The 26,967-nt window shown below is 37.0% G+C and overlaps 1 protein-coding gene across 11 annotated transcripts in view; it reads left to right on the top strand.

The window, feature by feature from the left end:
* Vps13 (vacuolar protein sorting 13C) overlaps positions 1-26,967 on the top strand; it is a 1,483,510-nt gene that overhangs the window by 1,210,423 nt on the left and 246,120 nt on the right. For all 11 annotated transcript variants that reach the window (XM_076210284.1, XM_076210280.1, XM_076210283.1 and 8 more), the window contains one exon: positions 211-437. In XM_076210284.1, coding sequence (XP_076066399.1) covers positions 211-437 — 227 coding nt within the window. The remainder of the gene's footprint in view (positions 1-210; positions 438-26,967) is intronic.

Below are 26,967 nucleotides of genomic sequence, written 5' to 3'. Positions count from 1 at the left end.
GCAAATAATATTTGGATCTGGGCAGTGGTAGGAAGTTAAAAAAAAAAAAAAAATCTTTTTGGAATTTATAATTTTGGAGAAATGATTGTGTACTGTACTCTGAAGATATCAGCTTTGTATTAGGAACAGTTAATAAGATTGTAGATTGTATAACACATCTCACTTGGGATAAGAAGAATTTATTTTCATAACCTGTCTCACTTCTTACAGGATGACCGAGGGAGCATGGTAGATGGAACCCTTCACTGGGCAGTATTCCTTGAAGGTCCTCAGCGGTGCCTTTTGTTTACTGATGAGCTTAGTGTTGCATCATCTGCACTTTGTGCTGTAGAGCTAGAAAGGATACAGCAAGAATTTAAAGTATCTCTCAATAAAATTGGCTTCTCTCTGGTCAATGATATCAAGCACAAAGAAGTCATGTATATGGGCATTGTCAGGTGAGTGGATGCTGGATACTAATATTTTCTTATTTCAGTTCTTCTCCCCCCCCACACACATACACACATACACTCGCACACATTTGATGGAGCAGTTGGTTAAGTCACAACAGCACTTGTCACATGCTAGCCGCATTTGAGTCCTTGGCTGTACCACATTTCATTTTCTGCATGTTGGCCTCAATGGATCTCCCAATGTTGATGGCTTAGAATTAAAGTGCATTGTGGTTGATAAAATGTATCTCTATTCACTGGGACCTATTAAGTGTTGTACAAATACTAAATACATTTGGAAAAAGCAAAAATAGAATCATGGTCAATATAAAATTGGTACAAAGGAAGTTGAAAAGTAAACTCTGAAAAGGACCTAGGAGTAACTATCTCAAATGACATGACACCAGACAATCATGTCAACAAATTTGTTGGAGAAACTTTTAACTTACTAAGATCAATGAAAGTAGCTTTTGACTACATGGATGAAGAAATGGTAAAGAAAATACTAGTTACACTGATAAAACCAAAATTGGAATACACAGCATCACTATGGACACCTAGTACCAAAAAAAAACAACATAAAGAAACTAGAAAGAATTCAAAGAGCAAGAACAAAGATGGCACCAACACTTTGACATAGGAACAAAGATTGAATAAACTAGATTTAACAACCCTGGAACAAAGAAGAGAAAGAGGTGATTTGATAACATTTATGGAATTATGAAAGGGATGGAAATTCTTGATAGGGAAGACCTACTAAAATGGGACAGAAGAAATACAAGAGGACACGAGAAGAAACTTTTGAAAGAGAGTTACAGAAGAGATCTGAAAAAAGAAAATAGCTTCCCACACAGAGTGATAGATATCTGGAACAAACTGAAAGATGAAACAGTGAGTGCTAAAACTATACATGACTTTAAGAAAAAGCTGGATGCAGAAAAATAAAATAGTGGGTCACAATGAACATAGCTCTCTTCCTGCAAAATACAACTAGGTAAATACAACTATTTAAATACATGGTAAGAAGATTAAAGATGAGGAAGACTGCAAGTTGCAAAAAAAGTTCTTAATAATATTTATGCTTGAAGATATGATTGAAAAAAGAAATTAAGTGCCAAAGCATACAATGTATCACTAATAGAAATCTCAAAAGGACCTGCAACTAATTATTCAATGAGAAAAGACAATTACAAAATTCAAAATGGTGTGGTTGGTGAGATCTCCAGTGTATATCATGTGAGGGAAATGTTCCAGTGGGTTTGAGAAGTGTATGAATAGCTTCACTGTATGAGGGGAAGGGAGACAAGTGTGAATTTGTTAGTTTTAGAGGTATCAGTCTATTGAGTCTTGTAAGATATATGGGCATATGTTGATGGAAGGGCAGTGTGGATTTAGGAGAGGAAGAGAGTGAACACGTCAAATTTTTCTAAGAAGATATGAATGTGAGAAGTACTTAGCAAAAGGATATAATGGTTTTTGGAAGAACAGGTGAAGATGTAGGAAACTTGAGAGAAAGCTCAAGAATGAAGTGGATGGTGTAAAGGAGGTTCCTATCTGCTTTTTAAAGTAGTTTGAGTGGACAAGCAGGAGGTGGGGGTTTGCCATATAATAATGCAGTGGAGGGAAACCATCTGCATACTCCAATCTTGGTCTTATCAAAATGACCAGTATTTTCTTCACCATTTCTTTGTCCAGGTATGTAAATGTCACTTTGATTGTTCTTATTAAATTATAAGTTTCTCCAAAAATTTTGTTTATATGTTTCTCAGGGGACATATTATTCATAATAATGACTCCCAGGTCCTTCTCATTTTCTATTTTTTTTTATTTCTTCTCCCAATTTATATGATCCTACTATTCTTTTTTTGCTTCTTCCAAATTCCATTATACTACACTTCTTAACCACTTCAGTACGGAACTTAAATCTCGCGGGCAGCAGCCAATGCCAGCCGTACGACATGTAATAATACTCGCATCATAAAATATAGTCACCGCTTATATTGATCGTTCTCTCTTTCACCCGCGAATTTTGAAAACCACAGAGAATGGGATTCAGGGCACATTTGAGAGAATGTAAAAACACAGGGGCGACTACAATAAATATAATCAAGACGCCGATATGGCAGCGTCGCGAATCCACTTGCTCCTCATGACGCCTATGTGTGCGGCACCGTATGGAAGGGGTTAATATTGAATTCCATCTCCCACTTCCTACTCCATTCCCATACTTTATTGAGATCACTCTGTAGCGACTCACTATCTTCTACAGTGTTCACTTTTTTCAACAATTTTGCATCATCCATAAAGAAGCTTGTATAACTTTCAATTCCTTCATCCATATCATTAATATATATAGCAAACATTATTGGGACCAGAACTGTTCCTTGTGGAACTCCACTAATCACTTCATCCCAATTAGAGTGTTTGTCTCTTATCACCACTCTCATTTTTCTTTCATGCAAGAAGTCTTCCATCCACTTGAGCAGTTTGCCCTGTATTCCTCCTTCAGTTTCTAATTTCTTTAGCAATTTCTTAAGTGGCACCTTAACAAAAGCTTTTTTTTTTTGGTCTAGAAATGCACAATCAGCCCATCCATCTCTTTCTTGTATTACATCTATTAGTCTTGAATAGAAACACATTAAGTTTGTGGCGCATGGTCATCCTTGTCTAAATCTAAATTGCTTTGGATTTAGTACATTGTTTTTTCCAAATGCCTTACGCATCTAGTTTTGATGATTCTTTCACAAGTTTTAGTTATTGTATTTGTAAGAGAGACCAGTCTATAATTAGTAGGGTCTTCCTTGTTTCCCCCTTTATATATAGGTACTATATTTGCTCTTCACCAATCTTCTGGAACTTTTCCTTCTTTCAATGAACTGCTCATTAGACTATGTATTTTATCTGTTAGTTCATTCCTGCATTCTCTCAAAATCCAGTTTGCCATTTCATCGGGTCCATGCAATTTTCTGACATCGAAATTACTCAAATGATTCATTGTTTCATTCCTTGTCACTTCTATCTCTTTCATAGGGGGGACTTTCTCCTCCCACTCGATATCTCTGGGTTGTATGTTCTCCCTTGTAAACACTGATTTAAAATGCTTGTTTATCATTTCTACCATTTCTATCTCCTCTGTGTATTCAACTACTCCTTGTAGTTTCTCTAAATCTTGTTTGTTTTTCAGTTTGTTTACAAATCTGTAAAATAGTTTTGGTTGATCTTTACATTTTTCTATGATATCTTTTTCATACTTTCTCTTTTCTGCTCTGCACACTTATACATATTCCATTTTTCAGGTCTTTTGTCTTTTTTCCATTTTATCCAAGCTTTGTCCCTTTTGTCTTTTAACTCTCTACATCTTTTGTTGTACCAACACTCGACATATCCTTTTTCTTGTTTCTGTCTTGGAACATACTTTTCTACTCCTTTCTAAATTTTTTGTCAAAATTTTCCATTTCTCTTCTGTTGTTTCTTCCTTGTGTATCCTTTCCCAGTCTGCTTTTTTAAATAATTGTCTTATTTCATAAAAATTTGTTTTTCCATACATCCATCTTCCCTTTCTATATTGTTCATTTTTTTTTCTTATATTTTTCCTCATTTAGTTCCAGTTCAACTAATATGTGGTCAGTTTTACTTATTGGTGTCTTGTATTCAGTTTTGTCCACTATTTCAGGTTCTGATGTGATTACTAGGTCCAGTCTTGATGGTTCTTCCTCATTTCTATACCTAATATCCTTTTGTATCTGTTGTGTCATTATATGTTCTATAATCATATCAAGAAGTGCATTTCCCTATAGGTCATCTCCCCCTTTCACTGTCATCTCTTCCCATAAGATTTCTTTACAATTAAAGTCACCCATTATAACTATTTTTCCTCCATCTTCCATTATCTTATTTTGTGTTATCCTTGTGTCTTCTAACATATTTTTGTGTTCTCTCTCTTCCCATGAAGCCATGATTTACCACAAACTTCCTGCTCTTCTTGCCCCCTGTCCTCTATTTCCATCATAATCATCTCTACTCTATTCTTTCTATATGTAACATTCCTCACATCTATATCCTTCTTAGTCAGGAACATAACTCCACCCCCTTGTTTTACTTCTATGTTTCTAATCCAATAGTCATATGCACAATTTCCTACAGTGTTGGGTGGTAGTGGACCTTTCAGTTTTGTCTCTACAATTCCCATTATATCCTGTTCTTTTTCCTTCAGATAATCATTCAGTTCATTCAAGCCTGTTATTAATCCATGTATATTTGTGTAAGACACTTAATTTTCTGCTACCTCCATCCTGTTTTCTCTTTCCCTTCCATTTTTCTCTGCTATGAACCATTTCCTCACTTTCATATCCACTACTCTCCAATAGAATTTCTCTTTGTCTGACTCTGTTCTGTTCTCATTTTCTTCCTTAGCTTCAATTCTTTTTGTTTTCTTTTCCTCTTTTTCCTCTTTATTCATCTCTCTTTTTTCCATACCTGTTTATACAGATTACTTTTTGCTAGTTTCCCTGTTTTTGATAAGGTATTCTCTGCTGTCGTTTGTTACCTGAATTAAACCTTAATTGGTCTGGTCTTATCTATATTCTATTTCCCTATTCCATATATTTCTTCAATTTCTTTCCCTGTTTCTTGTCCATCTTCTTGAACTACTTTTAATATCTTGTTTACTTTTTCCTTATCCTTTACTCTTTTACTCCTATTTGGATTATGCTTCTCTTCCATCCCTAATATAATCATACATTTCTTTTTATCTGCTAAGTCTCTTACTATATTCTCCTTTTCTCTCATCACTTTAATAACTGTGTCCATAGTTTGTTTTTTCATCTGTTGTTTTGCTATATCTCTAAATTCAATTTTGTTGTTCTCTTGGACTTTTCTCCAACTCTGTACCTCTTTTGCTATGGACTCTTTATTCTCTTTATTGTTCTTTAATTCCTCATTCTCATCTTTTACTTCTTTTAACTGTCTTTTTAATTCTTCTATTTCTTTAGTTAGGTTTTGAGTCTCCTTTAATTCTTCCAGTTTATCAACTTTTTGTGTAACTAGTGTAAAATTGTTAAACCTAACCTCCCATGCTTTTTTTTTTTTTTTTAAGTTTCTCTAGATTTACTAGCCGGTGGAGGTTGTCATCTCCTTCCTCATTAAATCCATAAAAGTAGTTATCCTCTCTTTCCATTGTGCTGCTATTATCTATATTTCTGCTCTTGATACCTCTGCTCCCCTGTTCCACCTCGTTTGTGTGTTCTGCACACCTTTTGTTGACACCCCTTCTGATGTCTGGGGCCCATTCGTCCCCTTCCTTATTTCCTTCCATTTTCCTCAAAAATGTCTCCCTTTCTTTTTTTCACCTGCCCAACTCTGAACGTATTCAAAGAAAAGCACAAGGAAGGAATTGACAAATATGTACCAGAAAAGAAACAAAAAGAGATTTATATAAAGTGTTGGTATAACAAAAGGTGCAGTGAGGCTAGAGACAGAAGAGACAAACCCTGGAAAAGATTGAAAAAAGAAAAAAAAGAAAACATCCAAATGGCAAACATATATAAAACTTAGGAACAAATATGTGAATATACGCAGGAAAGAAAAAAGAAATTATGAAAAAGATATTATAGACAAATGTAAGGATCAACCTAAACTCTTTTACAGATATATAAATGAACATGAAATAGTGAAATTGTGTGAAGGAGATAAAGAATATATAGATGACAGAAATGGCAGAAGTCATTATCAGACATTTCAAGTCAGTTTTTACAATTGAGAGCTCACAATTTTGGGAAGATAGAAAACAAGAAAGATCACCCAAAATGAAAGAAATAAAGGTAACACAAAAAGAAATAAGAGATCAAATAAAAAACCTAGATGTCAGGAAACCGCATGGACCAGATGGAATTGCAAATTGAATACTGAAAGAGTGTATAGACGAACTGACAGACAAACTATACAAAATAATACACTTCTCACTCAAAGAAGGAAAGGTACTGCAAGATTGGAAAGATGCAAACATAATACCATTATATAAAGGAGGAAACAAAGAAGATCCTACAAATTTCAGACCGGTATCCCTTACAAGCACAGTAGCAAAAATATGTGAAAAAGTCATCAGAAATAAATGGAACAAACACTTGGAAGAAAATAAGATAGTAATCCCTAAACAATTTGGCTTTAGGAGTGGAAGATCGTGTACCACAAACCTAATTTGCTGTTTCTGCTCCATACAGTGCTGTTGGCACAATCACTCCTTCATACAGTCTCCACTTAGCATCCATTCCCATGTGTCTGTTCCTCATTACACTTTTTAGTCCACCAAGGCATTTACTCGCTTCTCTCAATCTACATTCTACCTCCACCTCTACTCCACCTTTTCCTGCCACATTTGCACCCAAGTATCTAAAATGATCCACTTCCTCCAGCCGCTCTCCCTCAATGCTCACTTCCAGTCTGCTGCCACTTTCTCCTCTTGTACATCTCATCACCTTACTTTTACCCACATTTATCTTCAGCTTTCTTCTTTCACACACTCTCCCAAACTCTGTCACCAACTTCCTCAATCCCTCTTCCAATCCTGCCACAAGCACAGTGTCGTCCACAAACAACAGCTGGCTCACCTCCCACTTTTCTCCATTTTCTTTAACCATCTCCAATCCCTGACCCACCACCTTTGCATTTACCTCTTGCACCACCCTATCCATGTACAAGTTGAACAGCCAGGGCGACATAACACATCCTTGATGAAGTCCCACCTTTACCTCAAACCACTCACTCTCTCCATTTCTTATCCTGACACATGCTCTACCACTCTCGTAAAAACTCTTGACAGCTCCTAGAAGCTTTCCTCCTATCCCGTATATCTGCAAAACCTCCCATAGTGCCTTCCTGTCTACCCTATCGTAAGCCTTTTCCAGATCCATGAAAGCCCAAAAAACATCCTTCCTCTTTCCTATAGCTTTCTCACATATCTGTCTTACCAAAAAGATCTGATCTACACAACCTCTATCTGTCCTAAATCCACACTGTTCCTCACCAATTACTCCCTCTCTTCCTCTCCTAATCCTCTCGATCAAGATCCTCCCATAAGCCTTCCCAACTACACTTAACAAGCTAATCCCTCTAAAACTACTATACTCACACTTGTCCCATTTTCCCTTGTAAAGTGGAACTATACATGCACTCCTCCAGTCCTCCAGCACTCTTTTCTCTCTCCAGGCAACATGGATACCTATTTACCTGAGAAGTTTCAGCTCCTTACTCTAAATAGTTTAGAAAATGACCCCCAGGTGTAGCGTACCTCCTTAAGTTTACCATTCACATATCTATAGAATACATTGGGTTGATCCTTGTATTTTTCTATGATGTCTTTTTCATAGTCTCTTTTTTCCTCTCTGAGCACTTTTACATATTCATTACTGTAGTTTATACAAATTTGCTTCCATTTTTTTTTCTTTTCTCCATCTTTTCCAAACTTTGTCTTTTTTGTCTTTTGCCTCACTGCATCTTCTGTTGAACCAGAATTTAATATACACCCTCTCTTGTTTCTATCTTGGTATGTACCCACCAGTATTCACTCCATTATAGATTTCCATAAAGATTGCCCATTTCACTTCCACTTTTGTCTGTTCAATGTAAAAATTTTCCCAATTTACATTTTGAAAGAATTTCTGTAGTTTTCCAAAGTCCATTTTATTCTACATCAATCTTCCTTTTTGTACTTTTCATTTTTCTCCCTATGTATCTTCCTTTAGTTCAGCTTCTGTTAGTATGTGGTCACTCTTTCCAAATGATGGTTTGTATTCAATTTTATTTACATTTTATCTACATAGTGGACCTCTTAATTTCATCGCCACAATTCCCATTATGTCTGGTTTTTTATCTGACAGGTAATCATTTAGTTCATTCAATCCTTAGATTAATTCATTAATGTTAGTATAGTCCCCTTTTGATTTTTTTCTTTATCTTGTTTTCTGGTTTTGTTTTGCACATTCTGGTGTACCATTTACTCAGCCTCATGTCTATAACCCTCTTTGCTTTCAGTCTCTGTTCTCTTCACATTTTTTCCCTTAGCTTCACCTTTTGATATTTTCTCTTTTTCTATTTCCTCAAAACTCATCTCTCTTTTTATCCATATCTTGTTGTAATGTTCACTCCTTGCTAGCTTACTTGCTTTTCTAATATATCTTCTACTACTATTTGTGATCTTAGTTTTATTTTTAGTGGTCGATTTCTTTCTGTAGAATAATGTCCCATTCGATACACGTCTATGTCTTTCTCGACTTCCATCTTGTATTTCTTTTAGAATTGATAATGCTGTTTCTTTTTCTGCTTTTTCTCTCATGTACCTCACTAGACCATATTTTTCCATTACAATATACCACTATACATTTTTTCTATCCACAGTATCTCTAACCCAATTTGCTTTTTCTTTAATTACTTGAATGATTGTTCTACTATTTCTTTTAAGGCAATTTCATAATTTTCACTGTTTTCACTCCATTTCTTAACCTGTTAACTGTCTCCAACTGCTTATGCCATTTTCTGATTTTTTTCCACAATTGCGCTCAACGGCATATACCATTCTCAATTTTAAGTTCCTTTCAAGCTTTCTCTGACTTCATATCACTTTTACATGTATAGAAAACTATAGGAACATCATTTGACAACATTCTTAGTGCATCTTGAAGTTTGTGGCAACATTTGCTGACTCGCTAGAAGGTAGCGAGAAAACGTTTTCAGTACACGGTGAGCATTCAACATAGAATTATATTTCCTTGAGGAACAATTAATTTCGATTTTTCTGGATTTTTCTTGTGTGTGTGTGTGTGTATTTACCTAGTTGTATTATACGGAAGGAGAGCTATGCTCGTGGTGACCTGTCTTTGTATCTCTCAGCATCAAGTTTTTTCTTAAAATCTTGAATAGTGTTTGCACACACTGTATTGTTGTTTAATTTGTTCCAAGTATCTATCACTCTGTGTGGGAAGCTGTTCCTTTTCAGATCTCTTCAGTAACTATCCTTTTTTTAGTTTTTTTTCGTGTCCTCTTGTTTTACCATTATGCCATATTAACAAGTCATTCTTATCTAAGACTTCCATTCCTTTCATTATTCTATAGAGAGTCAGCAAGTCTCCTCTTTCCCTTCTTTGTTCCAAAGTTGGTAATTCTAGTTTGGACAGTCTTTGCTTATATGTCAGTTCGGAAAGAGTTGGTGCTAGTTTTGTTGTTGCTCTTTGTATTCTATCAATTTTTTTTTATATTCTTTTTGGTACTGGGTGTCCATAGTGTTGCTGCATACTCAAGTTTTGGTCTTATTAGTATAGTTAAAAAAAAAATTATCATTTCCTCATCCAAATAAGCAAACGCCACTTTAATTGACCTCTATAAATTGTAGGTTTCTCCCAATATTTTATCAATATGCTTAATCAGTGTTATGTCCTTGCTGATCATCACTCTAAGATCTTTCTCCGAGTTTACTTTTTTCACCTCTTCACCAATTTTGTAAGCTTTTGATATTCTGTTTTTACTCTTTCCAAATTCCATTATACTACATTTCTTTATATTGAATTGTACTTCCCACTTTTGAGTCCAATACCAGATCTTGTCTAGATCTTGTTGCAATGAGTTGCAGTCTTCCTCCGTTTTTACCGTCTTTAGTATCTTTGCATCATCTGCAAAGAAATTTATATAACACTCTACACCATCTATGTTATTAATGTATATGGCAAACATGATCAGGGCCAGTACTGATCCCTGCGGGACACCGCTTATCACTTCTTCCCAGTTTGAGAATTTATCTCTAATTACTACTCTCATTTTCCTCCCAATCAGCAAGTCTTTCATCCATTCCAATAATTTTCCTCTGATGCCACCTATTGACTCGATCTTCTTTATTAATGTTTTTATGTGGTACCTTATCAAATGCCTTTTGTAGGTCCAGAAAGGCACAGTCTGCCCACCCATCTCTCTCTTGTATTATGTCTATTAGTCTTGAATAGAAGCAAATCAAGTTTGTTGTACATGATCTTCCTTGTCTGAATCGAAATTGGTTTGGATTCAGTATAGTTTTTTCTTACAAATGCTTAACCCATCTATTTTTGACAACTTTTTCACAAATTTTTGCTACCATGCTTGTTAGTGAGACCAGTCTGTAGTTAGATGGGTCTTCTTTGTGTATTTACCTAGTTGTATTTTACAGGAAGGGGAGCTATGCTCGTGGTGTCCCATCTTCATATATCATTTTATCTAAAAAAAAAATTAAATTCATGAATTGTTTTTGCACGCACCACTTTTTAGTCCAACTTATTCCAGATGTCTATTACTTTGTGGGGAAAGCTGTTCTTTTTCAGGTCCCTTCTATAACTGTCTTGATTTTCTTTCCGTGTCCTCTTGTATCTCTACTATCCCATTTTATTAGATCCTCTCTATCAATAGTTTCTATGCCTTTCATGATTCTATAAATAGTTATCAAGCCTCTCTCTCTTCTTTGTTCTAATTTCTGTAGCTCAAGTTTTGTTAGTCTCTCTTCATATGATAGTTCTGAGGGTGTTGGTGCTAGTTTTGTAATTGCTCTTTGTATTCTTTCAAGTTTTGTTATACATTTTTTTGTACTTGGTGACCACATTGTCGCTGCATATTCCAATCTTGGTCTTATCAAGGTAACTAGTATTTTCTTCACCATTTCTTCATCCAGGTAGATAAAAACCACTTTGTTCTTATCAAATTATACGTTTCTCCAAAAATCTTATTTATATGCTTCTCAGGTGACATATTCATAATAATGACTCCCAGGTCCTTCTTATCTTACATTTTTTATTTCTTCTACCAATTTATATGATCCCACTATTCTTTTTTTGCTTCCTCCAAATTCCATTATACTACACTTCTTGATATTGAATTCCATCTCCCACTTCCTACTTCATTCCCATACTTTATTGAGATCACTCTGTAGCGACTCTCAATCTTCTTCAGTGGTCACTTTTTTCAACAATTTTGCATCATCCACAAGGAAGCTCATATAACTTTCAATTCCTTCATCCATATCATTAATATATATAGCAAACATTATTGGGGCCAAAACTGTTCCTTGTGGAACACCACTTATCACTTCATCCCAATTAGAGTGTTTGTCTCTCATCACTCATTTTTCTTTCATGCAAGAAGACTTCCATCCACTTCAGTAGTTTGTCCTGTATTCCTCCTGAAGTTTCTAATTTCTTAACCACTTCACTCCGGACTTAAATCTCGCGGGCAGCAGCCAATGCCAGCCGTACGACGTGTCATAATAATACTCGCATCATAAAATATAGTCACCGCTTATATCGATCGTTCTCTCTTTCACCCACGAATTTTGAAAACCACAGAGAATAGGATTCAGGGCACATTTGGAAGAATGTAAAAACACAGGGGCGACTACAATAAATATAATCAAGACGCCGATATGGCAGCGTCGCGAATCCACTTGCTCCTCATGACGCCTACGTGTGCAACCTCTTATGTGGCACCTTATCAAAAGCTCTTTTCAGGTCTAGAAATGCACAATCAGCCCATCCATCTCTTTCTTGTATTACATCTATTAGCCTTGAATAGAAACACATTAAGTTTGTGACGCATGATCGTCCTTATCTAAATCCAAATTGTCTTGGACTTAGTACATTGTTTTTTTCCAAATGCTTTACCCATCTAGTTTTGATAGTTCTTTCACAGATTTTAGCTATCGTACTTATAAGAGAGACCAGTCTATAGGTAGTAGGGTCTTCCTTGTTTCCCCCTTTATATATAGGTACTATATTTGCTCTTCTCCAATCTTCTGGAACTTTTCCTTCTTTCAATGAACTGTTTATTAGACTATGTATTTTGTCTGTTAGTTCATTCCTGCATTCTTTCAAAGTTTGCAATTTCATCTGGTCCATGCGATTTTCTGACATCGAGATTACTCAAGTGTTTCATTATTTCATTTCTTGATACTTCTATCTCTTTCATAGGGGGAACTCTCTCCTCCCATTCGATATCTCTGGGTTGTATGTTCTCCCTTGTAAACACAGATTTAAAATGCTTGTTCATAATTTCTGCCATTTCTATTTCCTCTGTGTATTTGACTCCTCCTTATCGTAGCTTCTCTAATTCTTGTTTGTTTTTCAGTTTGTTTACAAATCTGTAAAATAGTTTTGGTTGATCTTTAAATTTTTTTATGACATCTTTTTTGTATCTTCTCTTTTCTTCTCTGCGCACTTGTACATATAAATTTCTATAACAAGTATATATTCTCCATTTTTCAGGTTTTTTGTGTTTTTTTCCATTTTATCCAAACTTTATCCCTTTTGTCTTTTAACACCCTACATCTTTTGTTGTACCAGCACTTTACATATCCTTTTTCTTGTTTCTGTCATGGCACATACTTTTCCACTCCTTTTTAAATTTTTGTCAAAATACTCCATATCTCTTCTACTGTTGTTTCCTCCTTGTGTATTCTTTCCCAGTCAGCTTTTTGAAAGAATTCTTTCATTTTGTCAAAGTTTGTTTTTTCATACATCAATCTTCCCTTAATATATTGTTCGTTTTTTTTTTTATGTATTTTTTCTCGTTTAGTTCCAGTTCAACCAATATGTGGTCACTTTTACTTATTATTGTTTTGTATTTGATCTTGTCCACTATTTTGGGTTCTGATGTGATTATTAGGTCCAGTCTTGATGGTTCTTCCTCATTTCTATACCTAGTATTCTCTTGTATCCATTGTGTCATTGTATGTTCAATAATCATATCAAGTAATACATTTCCCCATAGGTCATCTCTTCCCAGCAGATTTCTTTACAGTTAAAGTCACCCATTATAATTATTCATCCTCCATCTTCAATAATCTTACTTAGTGATATCCTTGTATCTTCTAACATATTTTTGTGTTCTCTCTCTTCCCACGAAGCCATTTTAGGAGGCACATAATTTACTACAAACTTCCTGCTCTTCCCATCCATGTCCTCCACTTCCATCATAATCATCTCTACACTATTCTTTTTATATGTGACATTCCTCACATTCATATCCTTCTTAGTCAGTAACATAACTCCATCCCCTTGTTCTACCTCTTTGTTTCTAATCCAACAATTATATGCACCATGTCCTACACTGTTTGTTCAAGCCTGTTATTAATCCATCTATAGTTGTGTAAGACACTTTTAATTTTCTGCTGCTCCCATTGTGTTTTCTGTTTCCCTTTCATTTCTCTCTCCTATGAACCATTTCCTCACTTTCATATCCACTATCCAATAGAATTTCTCCTTCTGTCTCTGTTCTTTTCTCGTTTTTTTTTTTTTCCTTTGCTTCTAGTCTTTTTGCTTTCTCATCCTCTCCTCTTTATTCATTTCTCTTTTTATCCATACCTATTTAAATTGCTCACTGTCTGCTAGTTTCCCTGTTTTTGCAAAGATATTCTCTGCTGTCGTTTATGACCTGAATTTAACCTTAATTGGTCTGGTCTTTACAGTATTGTATTTCCCGAGACAATACATTTCTTCTATTTGTTTCCCTATTTCTGGTTCATCTTGAACTATTCCTAATATGCTATTTACTTTTTCCTTTTCCTCCTTTATTCTTGTAGTCCCTAGATTATACTTCTCTTCCATCCCTTATATGATTATACATTTATTTTTATCTGCTAAGTCTCTTACTATATTCTCCTTCTCTGTCATCACTTTAATAACTGTGCCTTCAGGTTGTTCCTTCATCTGTTGTTTCACTATATCCCTAAATTCAATTTTGTTATTCTCCTGAACCTTTTCCAACCACTTCTTTTGTTATGGACTCTTTATTTTCTATATTATTCCTCTTTAATTCCTCATACTCTTCCTTTACCTCTCTTAACTGTCTTTTTAATTCTTCTACTTCTTTAGTTAGATTTTGATTCTCTTTTCTTATTTCTTTCAGTTTATCAACTTTCTCTGTAACTAGAGTTAATTAGTCAAACCTAACCTTTCATTCTTCATTAATTTTTTTTAGTTTCTCCTCTAGATTTACTAGTTGGGGAAGGTTGTCCCCCTCCTCCCTCTTTAAATCCATAAAAGCAGTTACCATCTCTTTCCATTGTGCTGCTATTATCTATACATCTGCTCTTTACACCTCTGCTTCCTTGTTGTTCGTCTGTATATTCTGCCCCCCGTTTGTTTACATTTCTCCTAAGATCCTGGGCCCATTCGTCTCCTTCCTCATTTCCTCCCATTTTCCTCAGTAATCCCCCACCCCTTCTCCTTTTTCTTCACCTTCCTTCTGCACCACAAGCTTTCCCCTTCCCTATTAATACAACACAGGTACTTCCTTGTCATTGTGATCCTCGAAATTTGCAGTCTTCTCTGGAGTTCCAAACTTTGTTGTCACTTCAACCGACGTGTATTTACATACATATACCAAGGCTTCTTCCCCCTTACCAGGGAGGTAGCCAAAAAGGACAAGGCATAAAATCATTCCCACCCATTCCATCCCCGAAAACACTCCACACCCCACCACCCTCCCTCCCATCTTAGCACCTCCTAGATGACGGGTCATCCCTGCACCCTGTCCACTGCCCTGGGTCAGAAGCAGTGTCGCAGGACACAGCACATCCACAGCAAGGCCGCTTAATTAAATCGTCGACCCCCCCTCTCCGTCCCCCCATATAAAGGAGAGGACGGGGAGAAATCCTTTCGGGCTGCATCAAAATTTTTGCTCACACACACTACCTCACCCCCCATTCCCCCGTCCATTCCACCTCATGCATCACAACATTTTCCATATACAACCATTCTCCATTCACCCCTGTCTTCTGTCCTCTCCTGTCCTTCCTCAACAGACATTCCCCTCTTCCCCAAAGCCCCCTTCACCCCATCCATCCATCTCATCCTAGGACGTCCCCTCATGTTCACTCCCTCCACATCTGCCTTCCATACCTCCTTTACTAGTCTTTCTTCACTCATTCTTTCCATGTGTCCAAACCATCCTAATACTCTTTCATCAACCCTATCTCCCAGCTCCCTTTCCACCCCTGTTCTCCTCCTCACCTCCTCATTTCTCACTCTTTCAAGCCTAGTAACCCCCATCATACTTCTCAGACACCTCATCTCAAACACATTCAAGTTCCTTCTCTCTTCCTCTCTTATGTTCCATGTTTCTGCTCCATACAGTGCTGTTGGCACAATCACTCCTTCATACAGTCTCCTCTTAGCATCCATTCCCAAATTGCTATTCCTCATTACACTTTTTAAACCACCAAGGCATTTACTCGCTTCTCTCAATCTACATTCTACCTCCACCTTCACTCCACCTTTTCATGCCACATTTGCACCCAAATATCTAAAACTGTCCACTTCCAGTTGCTCCCTCTTAATGCTCACTTCCAGTCTACTGCCACTTTCACCCCTTGTACATCTCATCACCTTACTTTTACCCACATTTATCTTCAGCTTTCTTCTATCACACACTCTCCCAAACTCTGTCACTAACTTCCTCAATCCCTCCTCCAATCCTGCCACAAGCGCAGTGTCGTCCGCAAACAACAGCTGGCTCACCTCTCACTTTTCTCCATTTTCCTTAACCATCTCCAATCCCTGACCCACTACCCTTGCATTCACCTCTCGCACCACCTAGTTGTATTTTACGGGAAGGGGAGCTATGCTCGTGGTGTCCCATCTTCATATCTCATTTTATCTAAACTGTTTTTAAATTGTATTGTTTTTGCACACACCACTTTCTCATCTAACTTGTTCCTAATGTCTATTACTGTGAGGAAAGCTGTTCTTTTTCAGATCTCTTCTATAGCTGTCTTTCTTGATTTTCTTTCTGTGTGTATTTACCTAGTTGTATTTTACGGGAAGGGGAGCTATGCTCGTGGTGTCCCGTCTTCATATCTCATTTTATCTAAACTATATTTAGATTCATGTATTGTTTTTGCACACACCACTTTCTCATCTAACTTGTTGTTGTCGTTGTTGTCGTTCCCTAGACTGTCTGTCCGAGCAGTCCCGTCTCCCCAAGGAAGGCTACAGCCGAAACTGGGTTTTCCCACAAATCCTTTATAGAGTGTATGTTGTGTTGTTTGCGTGCATGATTGTGTATAATGCAGTCTTCCATTATGTGTTGTATGGTATGAGGTGAAGTGTTACATCTTGGGCAGCTGTTCACAACACAGTCGTCCAGCCTCTTCTGGTAGCTTAGAAGTGCTGGGTGGTGACCGCATCGCAGTCTGGCCAAGTGGACTCTGTCCTTTCGTGGGAGAGAGGATTCAGAAGGGTGGATATCAGGGGGTCTGGCATGCAGCAGTGTGTTGTCTTTCAGTGTGTTAATGGAGCGGTGAGTGATATGATTATGAATATGTTTCCGGAGGCTGGTATTTGGTGGTTGTGGAGGAAGAGAAGAGAGTATCTGTGCGTAATAAAGGTCTTTGGGTGTAGTTTTAATGTTTCTTGGTGTGTGTGGGTACTCTGCTATGTAGTGTAGCGGGTGTGATGTGTTTGTGGTGGCTGCAGCAAGTGTTTGTGTGCCTCTCATGTCGAGGTGGTCCTTGACTTTGAGGACTTTTGTTTCATGGTGTAAATGGTCTGTAGGTGATGTATTTGTGCAGCCTGTAATTGTTTTTAGGGCTTTGTTTTGTATGATTTGAAGGGTGTTGTGGTGTGTCTCACTGAGATTAGGAGCCCATGCAGGACTCGCATAATTCATCACTGAGCGTATGCATTGTTTGTATATTGTTATATTAGTTTCTTTGTTTTGTCCAAATGTTGTTCCAGTGATTGACTTAAGTGCGTTAAGTCTAGGTGTGCATTTGTTTTTTATGTTTGTGAGGTGTTGTTTGAAAGACATGGATGTATCGTATGTTACACCAAGAATTTTCGGTGTGTTTGTGTGTGGTATTAGAGTGTTGTTGATGTAGAGATGAGGTATGTATTTGTGTTCTTTTGTCCAGTTGGTGAGAAGTGTTGCTGTAGATTTGGTTGGAGCTATTTTGAGTCTGTTTGTGATGAACCATGTGTTGAGTGTGTCAAGGTAAGGCTGGATTATTTCTGCAGCTTTGTCTGTGTTACGATGTGTGCATGTGATTGTTATGTCCTCTGCGTAGGAAGAGATTTGTATTTCTGAGGTGTCTGGTGTGGGTAAGTCATGCATGTATAGATTAAATAATGTGGGGGATAGAACTGAGCCCTGTGGTACTCCGTTCTTAATGTTTCTGATGTGCGATGATTGGCCATTATATGACACATGAGGATTCCTGCCTGCCAGATAATTGGCCAGCCATCTTTTGGTGTTATTGTGCATGTCTGTGTTATATATTTTATTTGTTAGATGATGGAGTACCACCATCATCTAACTTGTTCCAGCAGTCTATTACTCTGTGAGGAAAGCTGCTCTCTTTCAGATCTCTTCTATAGCTGTCTTTTTTTTTTTGTGTGTGTGTGTGTCTCCTTTTTTCCATTTTCTTGTCATTGAATTTAACACTTTTTAAATAAAAAGAAAGCAAGTATTTTTTCTCTTCCTTAATTTGTTCATTATTCCAACATTCACTAGATATGTATATTTATGTCAAAATAGACAAATAAATTGTTTGAAAAATACGAAAATTATGTTTGTAAGAAATGAGGAATAGAAAAAAAAAAACCTTCCTGAAGTTGAAAGAGGGTGACGCTGCCAAAGCACCAATGGTTGCGGAGGGTGATGCTTAACAGGTTAATCTTTTGCATACTTTACTCACCTAAGTTTTCTTTAAAAATTTCAGTCAATTCTTGTATTTTAATAGTTATCTCTTTTTTTTTTTTTTTTCTCACTATTGGTAGTATCATTAATCTTCATTTTTCATTTCACATTTAACTTCTATTATATAATTTTTCATTATCTTGAGTTCATTCCTAAGTTCAGAGTTTGATTTCTTCAAATTGGATATTTCGTTGTTAGCTTGTGGTAAATATTCCATTAGTTCTACAATCTCTTTCTTTAATTCAGTGAATTTGTTCTCCAACCATTTCCTAATGTTACTAATTTCTCTTTCCATGCCTATGATTCAACTCAAATTTCTTTTTTTGTACTTACCGAACCAGAAAAGGAGTCGTTGTTATACAATTTAAACCTTGCTGCTGGTGTTTCCATTGGTCTGTTTACGATGTGGTTTGGCATAGTGCCCCTAGATGTCTTTGCTTTTGAGTCAACATTTGTCTCTAAATCATCATTTTTATTTTCTTGTATTTTCTCTTGTTAAATCTCTAGCACTACAAAGAAATCATTTTGGGAAACCATGACTGCTCCCCCACCTGTTCAATACAAACCAGGCCTCCTGTTTTCCTTGCATTATTTTCGTCTTCAACAGTCTATGGAGCTCAAGTTAGATGTTGACAGTTCGGAAGCTTGATAGTTGTTCTGTGCATTGTGCAACTGGTCCTGGCAGAAGTTCTTTTTGTCTGAGAAGGACCAGAACATCCCCAGCTTGACTGGGTGTTTGACTTTGTTGAGGAGTTTCTTGGCTTTCATTAGGCAGTTCTCTTGGGCTTTGGTGGTGAGTAGTTGGCCTTTGCACCTCTTGTATGAGAAGTAGCAAAGATTCTTGTTCAGTGCTTTCTTCATAGTCACCACTGTGATGCCCATCTCTCATACCGAGGTCTGCATTTCCTTGCCTGGATGTTGCCGCTTTTTTTTTTTTTTTTTTTTTCAGCTTCTCGATGAATTTCTTTGTGCGGACAGTCAGAATGCTTGCTATGATCTTTTCTGCTGGCCACTGTTTCTACATTTCCATTGCAATTTTCCAGCTCACATCTCACAGCCTTGATGGTATTTAGATAGCACTGAGCTACAGCTAAGATTTCTGAATTTTTTAATCTGGTGAAAATCATCATGATGTAGGTCACTCTCTTCCAATATTCCAGTGGTTTCCAATTGTCCATCCTCTCTAGCTCTTACACCCACCTTAAGTACACAGAATCAGCTATATGTTGCACTTTTCTACTATTAAATCCTTCAAATAGTTCTGAAATAACAGCAGATAAAAAATCATAAAATTTATCCTGAACATCCTGTAAGTACAGTAATAAAGGATAAGATGTCAAGATGGAGTTCCACAAGGTTCAGTGTTTGCACCAATAATGTTTCTTCTCAGTGTCAATTACATGATGAAAGGAACAACAAACTATGCCATCATGTTTGTAGATGATGCTAAAATCATGAGAGGAGTGAAAAAGGAGGATGGTAGACTATTGCAACAAAATCTAGACACTATTTTTGCATGGAGCCAAGAATGGGAAATGAAGCTCAATACCAAATAATGCAAAGTACTGGAAATGGGCAATAGTGGGAAAAGACCATCCTTAAACTTTTCCTTGGGAAGTGAACCCATTATGAAAGAAAAAAAAAAAAAAAAAAAGATATAGGAATGTTGGCTAACAAGTACAATTAGTTTTATAAAGCCCAGATCACCATATTCTCCCCGCCCTTGAAGAATAATTGCTCTATATAGCAAAGAGGCTTGGGGTGTTTCTGCATATATTGGCACAGTTGTTCAGGACCAGTATGCATAAAAGTGTCGAGTTCATCCCAATGTTGGAGACTAGCTGGAGTACCAGATACTTGGTCTGGAAGGGAATCAACTTTCATATCTCCTTCCTTGATGAATATACTCTGATCACCTACAGTATCAGGAGAATTCAACTCAGATGAATCAGCAGTAGGTTCGGGAAGAATCTTCACTGAACCCGTCTCTGTAGAAGGTCCAACATTGAGATCCTTTTGCCTCTTATACAAAGATACATTACCAGTCAGAGCCAAGTCATACACTGCTGTTGATTCACGTCCATCACCAAATCTTACATAAGTGTATTGTCAATTTGCTTCTAACAACTGAGCCCCATCAACAAGGGGTTCATATTTACTGGTGTGAATATGACGTAATAAGACAGGACCAAATTGGCAATGAATGGCCACTGGGAGATCAACACTGGTACAAGAAGACCTGCTCAAAAGGTGCAGCTTTGGTGATTGTGCAAAGCATAGATCTAATTGAATGAAGAGTGTCATGCAATGTTTCCCATTAACATTCTCAAAGGTTCTTGGATGCCAGAGCAAAGGTTATGTGCTTCCAGAGTTATAGCATTATACCTCTCACACTGCCCATTTCCTTGAGGATTATAAGGTGTTGTTCGACTTGTGGCAATACATAGATTGTGCAAGAATTCACATAGATCCTTGGCAATAAACGAGGATCTGCAATCAGAATGTAGGTAGGAAAGCATACCAAATATTGCAAAAAACTGATTTAGACACTGGATTATAGTATCAGTAGTCATGTTCTAACAGGTGAATGCAAACGGAAAACGAGAATACTCATCCACCACTCTGACCATATAGTGGTTTCTGGAGTTTGAGGGTAAAGGCCTCTTGAAGTCTAGACTAAGAGGTTCAAAGGGCTGCGTGGCCTTGATAAGGGGAGTTTGGTGTGTTTTGTAGAACCAAGGTTTCAACAAGGCACATTGAGGGCATTTAGAACACACACTCCTCACATCTTCCATGGAATAAGAAAGATCTCTCACTTTGAGAAAATGAGTAAGTCTTGTTGCACCAACATGGCAAAGTCGAGCATGGAGCTCAGATAGTTTCTTGTTATTGACAGTAGCTCCACAATGAGCATGTGAGAGAGTGTCTGGAGGAATGTTGTATTTTCCAGGATGGTTCATGATGTCATAGTTGTAGCACCCCAACTCGATCCTCTATTGTTGAATTTTATCATTCTTGATTTTTCCAAGTCGATTTATGTGGAACATAAAGCTGACAGACTGTTGGTCCATAACTAAGGTAAAACATTGTCCTGTCAAGTAGTGAGAAGAAAAACCAGACATAATGGGAATTGTGGAGACTAAATTAAGGGGTGCAATACCAAGGACTATACAATTACTGGATTAAAAACAGAGATGAGAAACAGGGAGGAGGAATCATGTTCTTGGCCAACAAAAACTTGAATGTGACAAAAATTGCAGAGGGCAAAAATAACATAGAACTGATCATGATAAAAGTCGAAGTCAAGGAAATGAAAAGTAGAAAGTTTGTGGTGACTTATGTGCCCCCAAAAATGAATGCTTGGAAAGAGAACAAGCATATGAAAATGCTAGAAGATACAAGGCATTCATTAAATGAGATACTAATGGGCGGAGATAACCTGGTAATTGTGGGGTACTTTAACTGCAGAGAAATTCGTTTGGAGGATATGACAGTGAAAGGCAGAGAAGACTTGTGGGGTAATGTATTACTGGACATGACCATGGAATATACAATGACACAGTGGGTCAGTGAAAACACCAGATACAGAAATAATGAGGATCCGTCGAGACTAGATTTAATATTTACAACAGAACCTGAAATTGTGGATAAAATCCAATATAAGACACCAATTAGAAAGAGTGACCATATACTTATTGAGACTGAACTAAAGGAAGAAATATACATGGAGAGAAAGGAAAAGCATAGGGAAGGAAGATTGATGTGCAGCAAAACAGACCTTGGAAAACTAAAGAAATTCTTTCAGAATGCAAATTGGGAAAAGTTTTACATGGAGGAGACAAAAATGGAAGAGAAATGGGATATCTTGATGGATAATTACAATGAAGGAGTGAATAGGCATGTACCAAGACAGAAGCTAGAGAGAGTGTACATTAAATGCTGGTTTAACAGAAGATGTAGTGAGGCAAAAGATAGAAGAGACAGAGCTTGGAAAAGATGGAGAAAAGATAAAAAAAACCTGGAAAATGGCAAATATATAAAAACTATAGAAATGAGTATGTAAAAGTGCAAAGAGAGGAAAAAAGGAACCATGAAAAAGACATTATAGATAAATGCAAAAGGCAACCCAAACTATTCTATAGATATGTGAATAGTAAACTAAAAAGTAAGCAGGAAATGGTGAAACTATGCCAAGGAAATATAGAATACACAGAAGATCTAGAAATGGCCGAAGTCATAGATAATCACTTTAAGTCTGCTTTCCCTAGAGAGAAGGCATAATATTGGGGTGAAGGTAATGAAAGGCGGTCTCCCCCCATGAGAGAGAGAACAATAACACAAAAAAAATTAATGGAACATTTATCAAAACTTGATGTCAGGAAATCACATGGCCCAGACAGAATTGCAAATTGGATTCTAAAAGAATGCAAAGAAGAACTAATGGACAAAATACATAACATAATTAGTTGCTCATATAAAGAAGGAAAAATACCAAAAGATTGGAAAAATGCTACCATTGTACCAAATTATAAAGGAGGAAACAAGGAAGAACCAACTAACTATAGACCAGTCTCACTAACAAGCACTATAGCCAAAATTTCTGAGAAAATTATCAAGAATAGATGGATTAAACACCTGAAAGAAAACAATATAATAAACCCAAGATAATTTGGGTTCAGACAAAGAAGATCATGCACCACAAACTTGATATGTTTTTACTCAAGCCTAATAGATTTAGTGCAAGAAAGGGATGGATGGGCTGATTGCACTTTTCTGGACTTACAAAAAGCTTTCGACATGGTACCACACAAAAAACTATTAAAAAACTGGGACATATAGGAGGAATACAAGGGAACCTACTAAAATGGATGGAGGACTTCCTGATTGGTAGAAAGATGAAAGTAGTACTCAGGGAAAAATATTCAGGTTGGAAGGAGGTGCTCAGTGGAGTTCCACATTCCACAAAGATCTGTATTGGCTCCAATAATGTTTGCTATTTATGTGAATGATGTGGATGATGATGTGCAATGTTACATAAGCTTCTTTGCAGACAACGCTAAATTGTTAAGCAAAATAACTGAAATGGGAAGACCTGAATAAGGTATGGAACTGGAGTCAGAAATGGGAAGTAGACTTCAATATTAAGAAGTGTAGCATAATGGAGTTTGGAAAAAGTAAAAATAGAATATTAGGACACTATAATATTGGAACTAAGGAGGTAAAGAAAGTGGGACCTGAAAAAAATTTGGGAGTAATTATTTCTAACAACTTGTCGTATGATAAACAAACAAAATTGTCAGAGAATCCTATAACTTGCTAAGATCAGTAAAAGTGGCATTTACATATTTGGATGAAGAAATTATTAAAAAAAAATACTACTCACACTGATAAGGCCTAGACTAGAATATGTAGTGACATTGTGGTCACCCAGTACCAAAAAGAATATAAAGAAAATAGAAAGAATCCAGAGAGCAGCCACAAAAATGGCCCTTGCACTTTCAAACTTGTCATATGAAGAGAGACTGGCTAAACTGGATTTACCAACTTTGGAGCAAAGAAGAGAGAGAGTTGAACTACTGACCATCTATAGAATCATGAAAGGCTCAGAAATACTCGATAGAGAGGACTTGTTAAACTGGGACAAGAGAAACACAAGAGGACATGGAAAGAAACTCAAAAAACATAGTTATAGAAGAGATCTGAAGAAAAAAGTTTTCCATATAGAGTGGTGACACTTGGAACAAACTGGATGAAAAAATAGTGTGTGCAAAAACTATTCATTAATTTAAGAACAAACTAGACACTGCAAGATACAAAGGCGGGGCACCACAAGCATAGCTCCCCTTCCTGTAAAATGCAACTAGGTAAATACTCATAATCAAAGAAGACCTATCACCTGAACAAAAAAACAAGGAAAATTATGGGAGACATACTATCTGTTGAAAAATTAAGATGGGCATTTCACTGTATGGATGAGGACTTGAAATAAATACTGTATTTTCCGGCGTATAGTGCGCGACTTTTTTCCGTTGGAAGGGCCTAAAAATTGGGGGTGCGTGTTATCCAGTGGTGCGCATTATCTACGGCCTATGATAAAAATTCTGCGGCTGTGTGTGTAATTTTTTTCACAACAACGTGACGATGTTGGCCGTCATAAAGTTGGGATGGCACACTTCTCCGTGACGTTCCGTGAGAACAAGAAGAACAGCCATAGTGACATGAAAGAATATGCCAGCATGGGCTACCGTATATAAATATTTGGTATAGGTAAGTATCTATCGAATCTTATTTTTCATGTTTAAATAGGCCTAAATACCATGAAACATGATCAATATTCATGATATTTGCCCTTGTTCACAGCATCCTAGTTTGAATTTTTATGTTGGCTTTGTTGCTTCACTTTAGGTATGGTACAAATTCCGTTGCGGCCGTTCATAAACTCGTGTCAAACACCTGACTACAACACCCTCTTTCGGGAGTTATATTAACTAAACGTCACCTCGATGACTGTCCTATTTCACCACTGTCATTGCAGGTTCAAAGCTAAAACGAAACAGTCTGTAGTTTGATTCAGTATTAAATAAAAAATGGTAAAGATGAATTATTTCCTCAAGATATAAAATGAACATTTTCTGTAAAAATCCTGAAATTTTTCTGTATATTTTACTTTCAATAAACATTTTTAGATCATATTTCCTACAAACTATTTAAGCTACAAAGTAATAAGGGACCAACGCACAACATGGTTCTCGATTCTCTCGCTAGATGGCGATCGGGCATGCGCGTTATATGTCGGTGCGCGCTATCTGTGTACTGCGATAATGAAGTGCATGGGTGCACATTATAACCCGATGCGCATTTTAAGCCGGAAAATACGGTAACTTAATATGATTCAAACTGGAATATGTAGCAGTGATATGGTCATTATATTTAAAAAAAAATGTATTCAAGAAAAGGAAAAATTGAGAGGATGCAAAAACCAGCAACCAAAATGATCCTTGACCTAAATAACATGGTATATGAGGAAATATTAAAGACGCTGGAACTTCACACATTCCATTTCTTTATTTTTGTGTGAAGAAGGTTTACAAATTATTATTTGCTACCTATCTGAATCTTGCTAAGGACTAGTGGGATTTGTGATGGCACTGCTTCCTTTTGCCATTGTTGATGTAGTGACCCTGGACTCCTTACTGCAAATTGCTCCATTTGTGTACTCCTCTACCATACTCCACAGCAATTTTCATCCAGACTCCGTAACTAGTAATTAATTTGTAGTATACATAATTTTATGGTCCTATATCTCATTATCCAGCTTAAGGTAGCTTAGTGATAGAATCCAATATGATTATATATATATTGGCACCACAAGATGGCAAATAAAGGCAGTTAAAACATTATATAACTCTCATAGGGATATTTGGATTAGCATTACCTAACACAACTTACATATGCTACTGCCCTACTCCTGCATGTGGCACATCATGATACATCCTCATGACACCCCCCCCTTCCCTGGATAAAATATGAAGCAAGGCTTAGATATTTTGTGTCAGGATGCAACATGGCATCAGCTACCACATTTTGTTTTCATGGGATGTTTTGAATACTTAAATCATATCCCTGGAATGCTAATGCCCATCTGTCTAATCTATCAATTTGTTTTCTCATTTATGACATATTTCAGGGGATTATAGTCACTTAATATGACTACTTTATTTTCAAGAAAAACTTGAAATTTCCTTAACCCCTTCCATACGGTGCCGCACACGTAGGCGTCATGGACTTAGATCTCGGTGGCAGCAGCCAATGCCAGCCGTACGACGTGTCGTAATAATACTCGCATCATAAAATATAGTCACCGCTTATATCGATCGTTCTCTCTTCACCCGTGAATTTTGATAACCATAGAAAATGCGATTACAAAAGAATTAGAAAGAATGTCATTATGGAGGGGCGACTACAATAAATATAATCAAGACGCCGATATGGCAGCCTCGCGAATACACTCGCTCCCCATGACGCCTACGTGTGCGGCACCGTATGGAAGGGGTTAAGGCTGATGGCCTCCTTTTCAACGGTGGAATATTTCCTTTGATACTCTTTCATTATATGAGACATAAGTGAGATGGGCCTCATGACACCATCCTTTTCCTGAGCAAGCATAGCTTCTATAGCTACATGGCTTGCATCACAAAAAAGATAAAAAGTCTTACTATAATCTGGGACTATCAGGACAAGACAGTCTGAGAGAAGCTTTTTACATTCTGCAATGGCTGCATCTGTACCTTCATCAACTACCTCTGCAAGGTTTGGACAGTACCTACGATAGAATCCGAACATGCCCATGAATCTTCTGATATCTCATTTTGTCTTTGGGACCTTGTATTCCATGATATCCTTCACCCTGGCTTCTAACATTGTGATGTAGTTCTGGCTAACTTGATGTCCTAGATATTCAATGGTGCTCTTCCCAAAGTCACTCATCTTCAGGTTTACAGTAAGTTGGGCTAGTTTCAATCTGTCAAGTAAATCTTTCAACCTGTTCATTTGATCAGTCCATGTATCAGCAAATACAACTATGTCATCTGAGTATGCTCTGACACCTGGCAGTCCCTCAACTAGGATTAATTTGTATTGAAAGTGACCTTGTGGAGTAGCAAAAGCAGATATCTCAGTAGCTCTACTAATAAGAGGGATCTGATGATATCCCTTCATAAAATTTTTGACAAAAACTTTGCAGGAACAACTTCAATAATATTATCTATTCTCGGGAGAGGGTAAAGGCCCTCTTTTGTGACTGCATTAACCTTTCTGTAATTAACACAGTCTCCAT

This window comes from Oratosquilla oratoria, chromosome 27, assembly GCF_046742065.1.
Source record: "Oratosquilla oratoria isolate Oo_2021 chromosome 27, ASM4674206v1, whole genome shotgun sequence".
In the NCBI taxonomy this organism is placed as follows: Eukaryota; Metazoa; Arthropoda; class Malacostraca; order Stomatopoda; family Squillidae; genus Oratosquilla; species Oratosquilla oratoria.
This window is presented reverse-complemented; position numbering and strand designations above follow the sequence as displayed.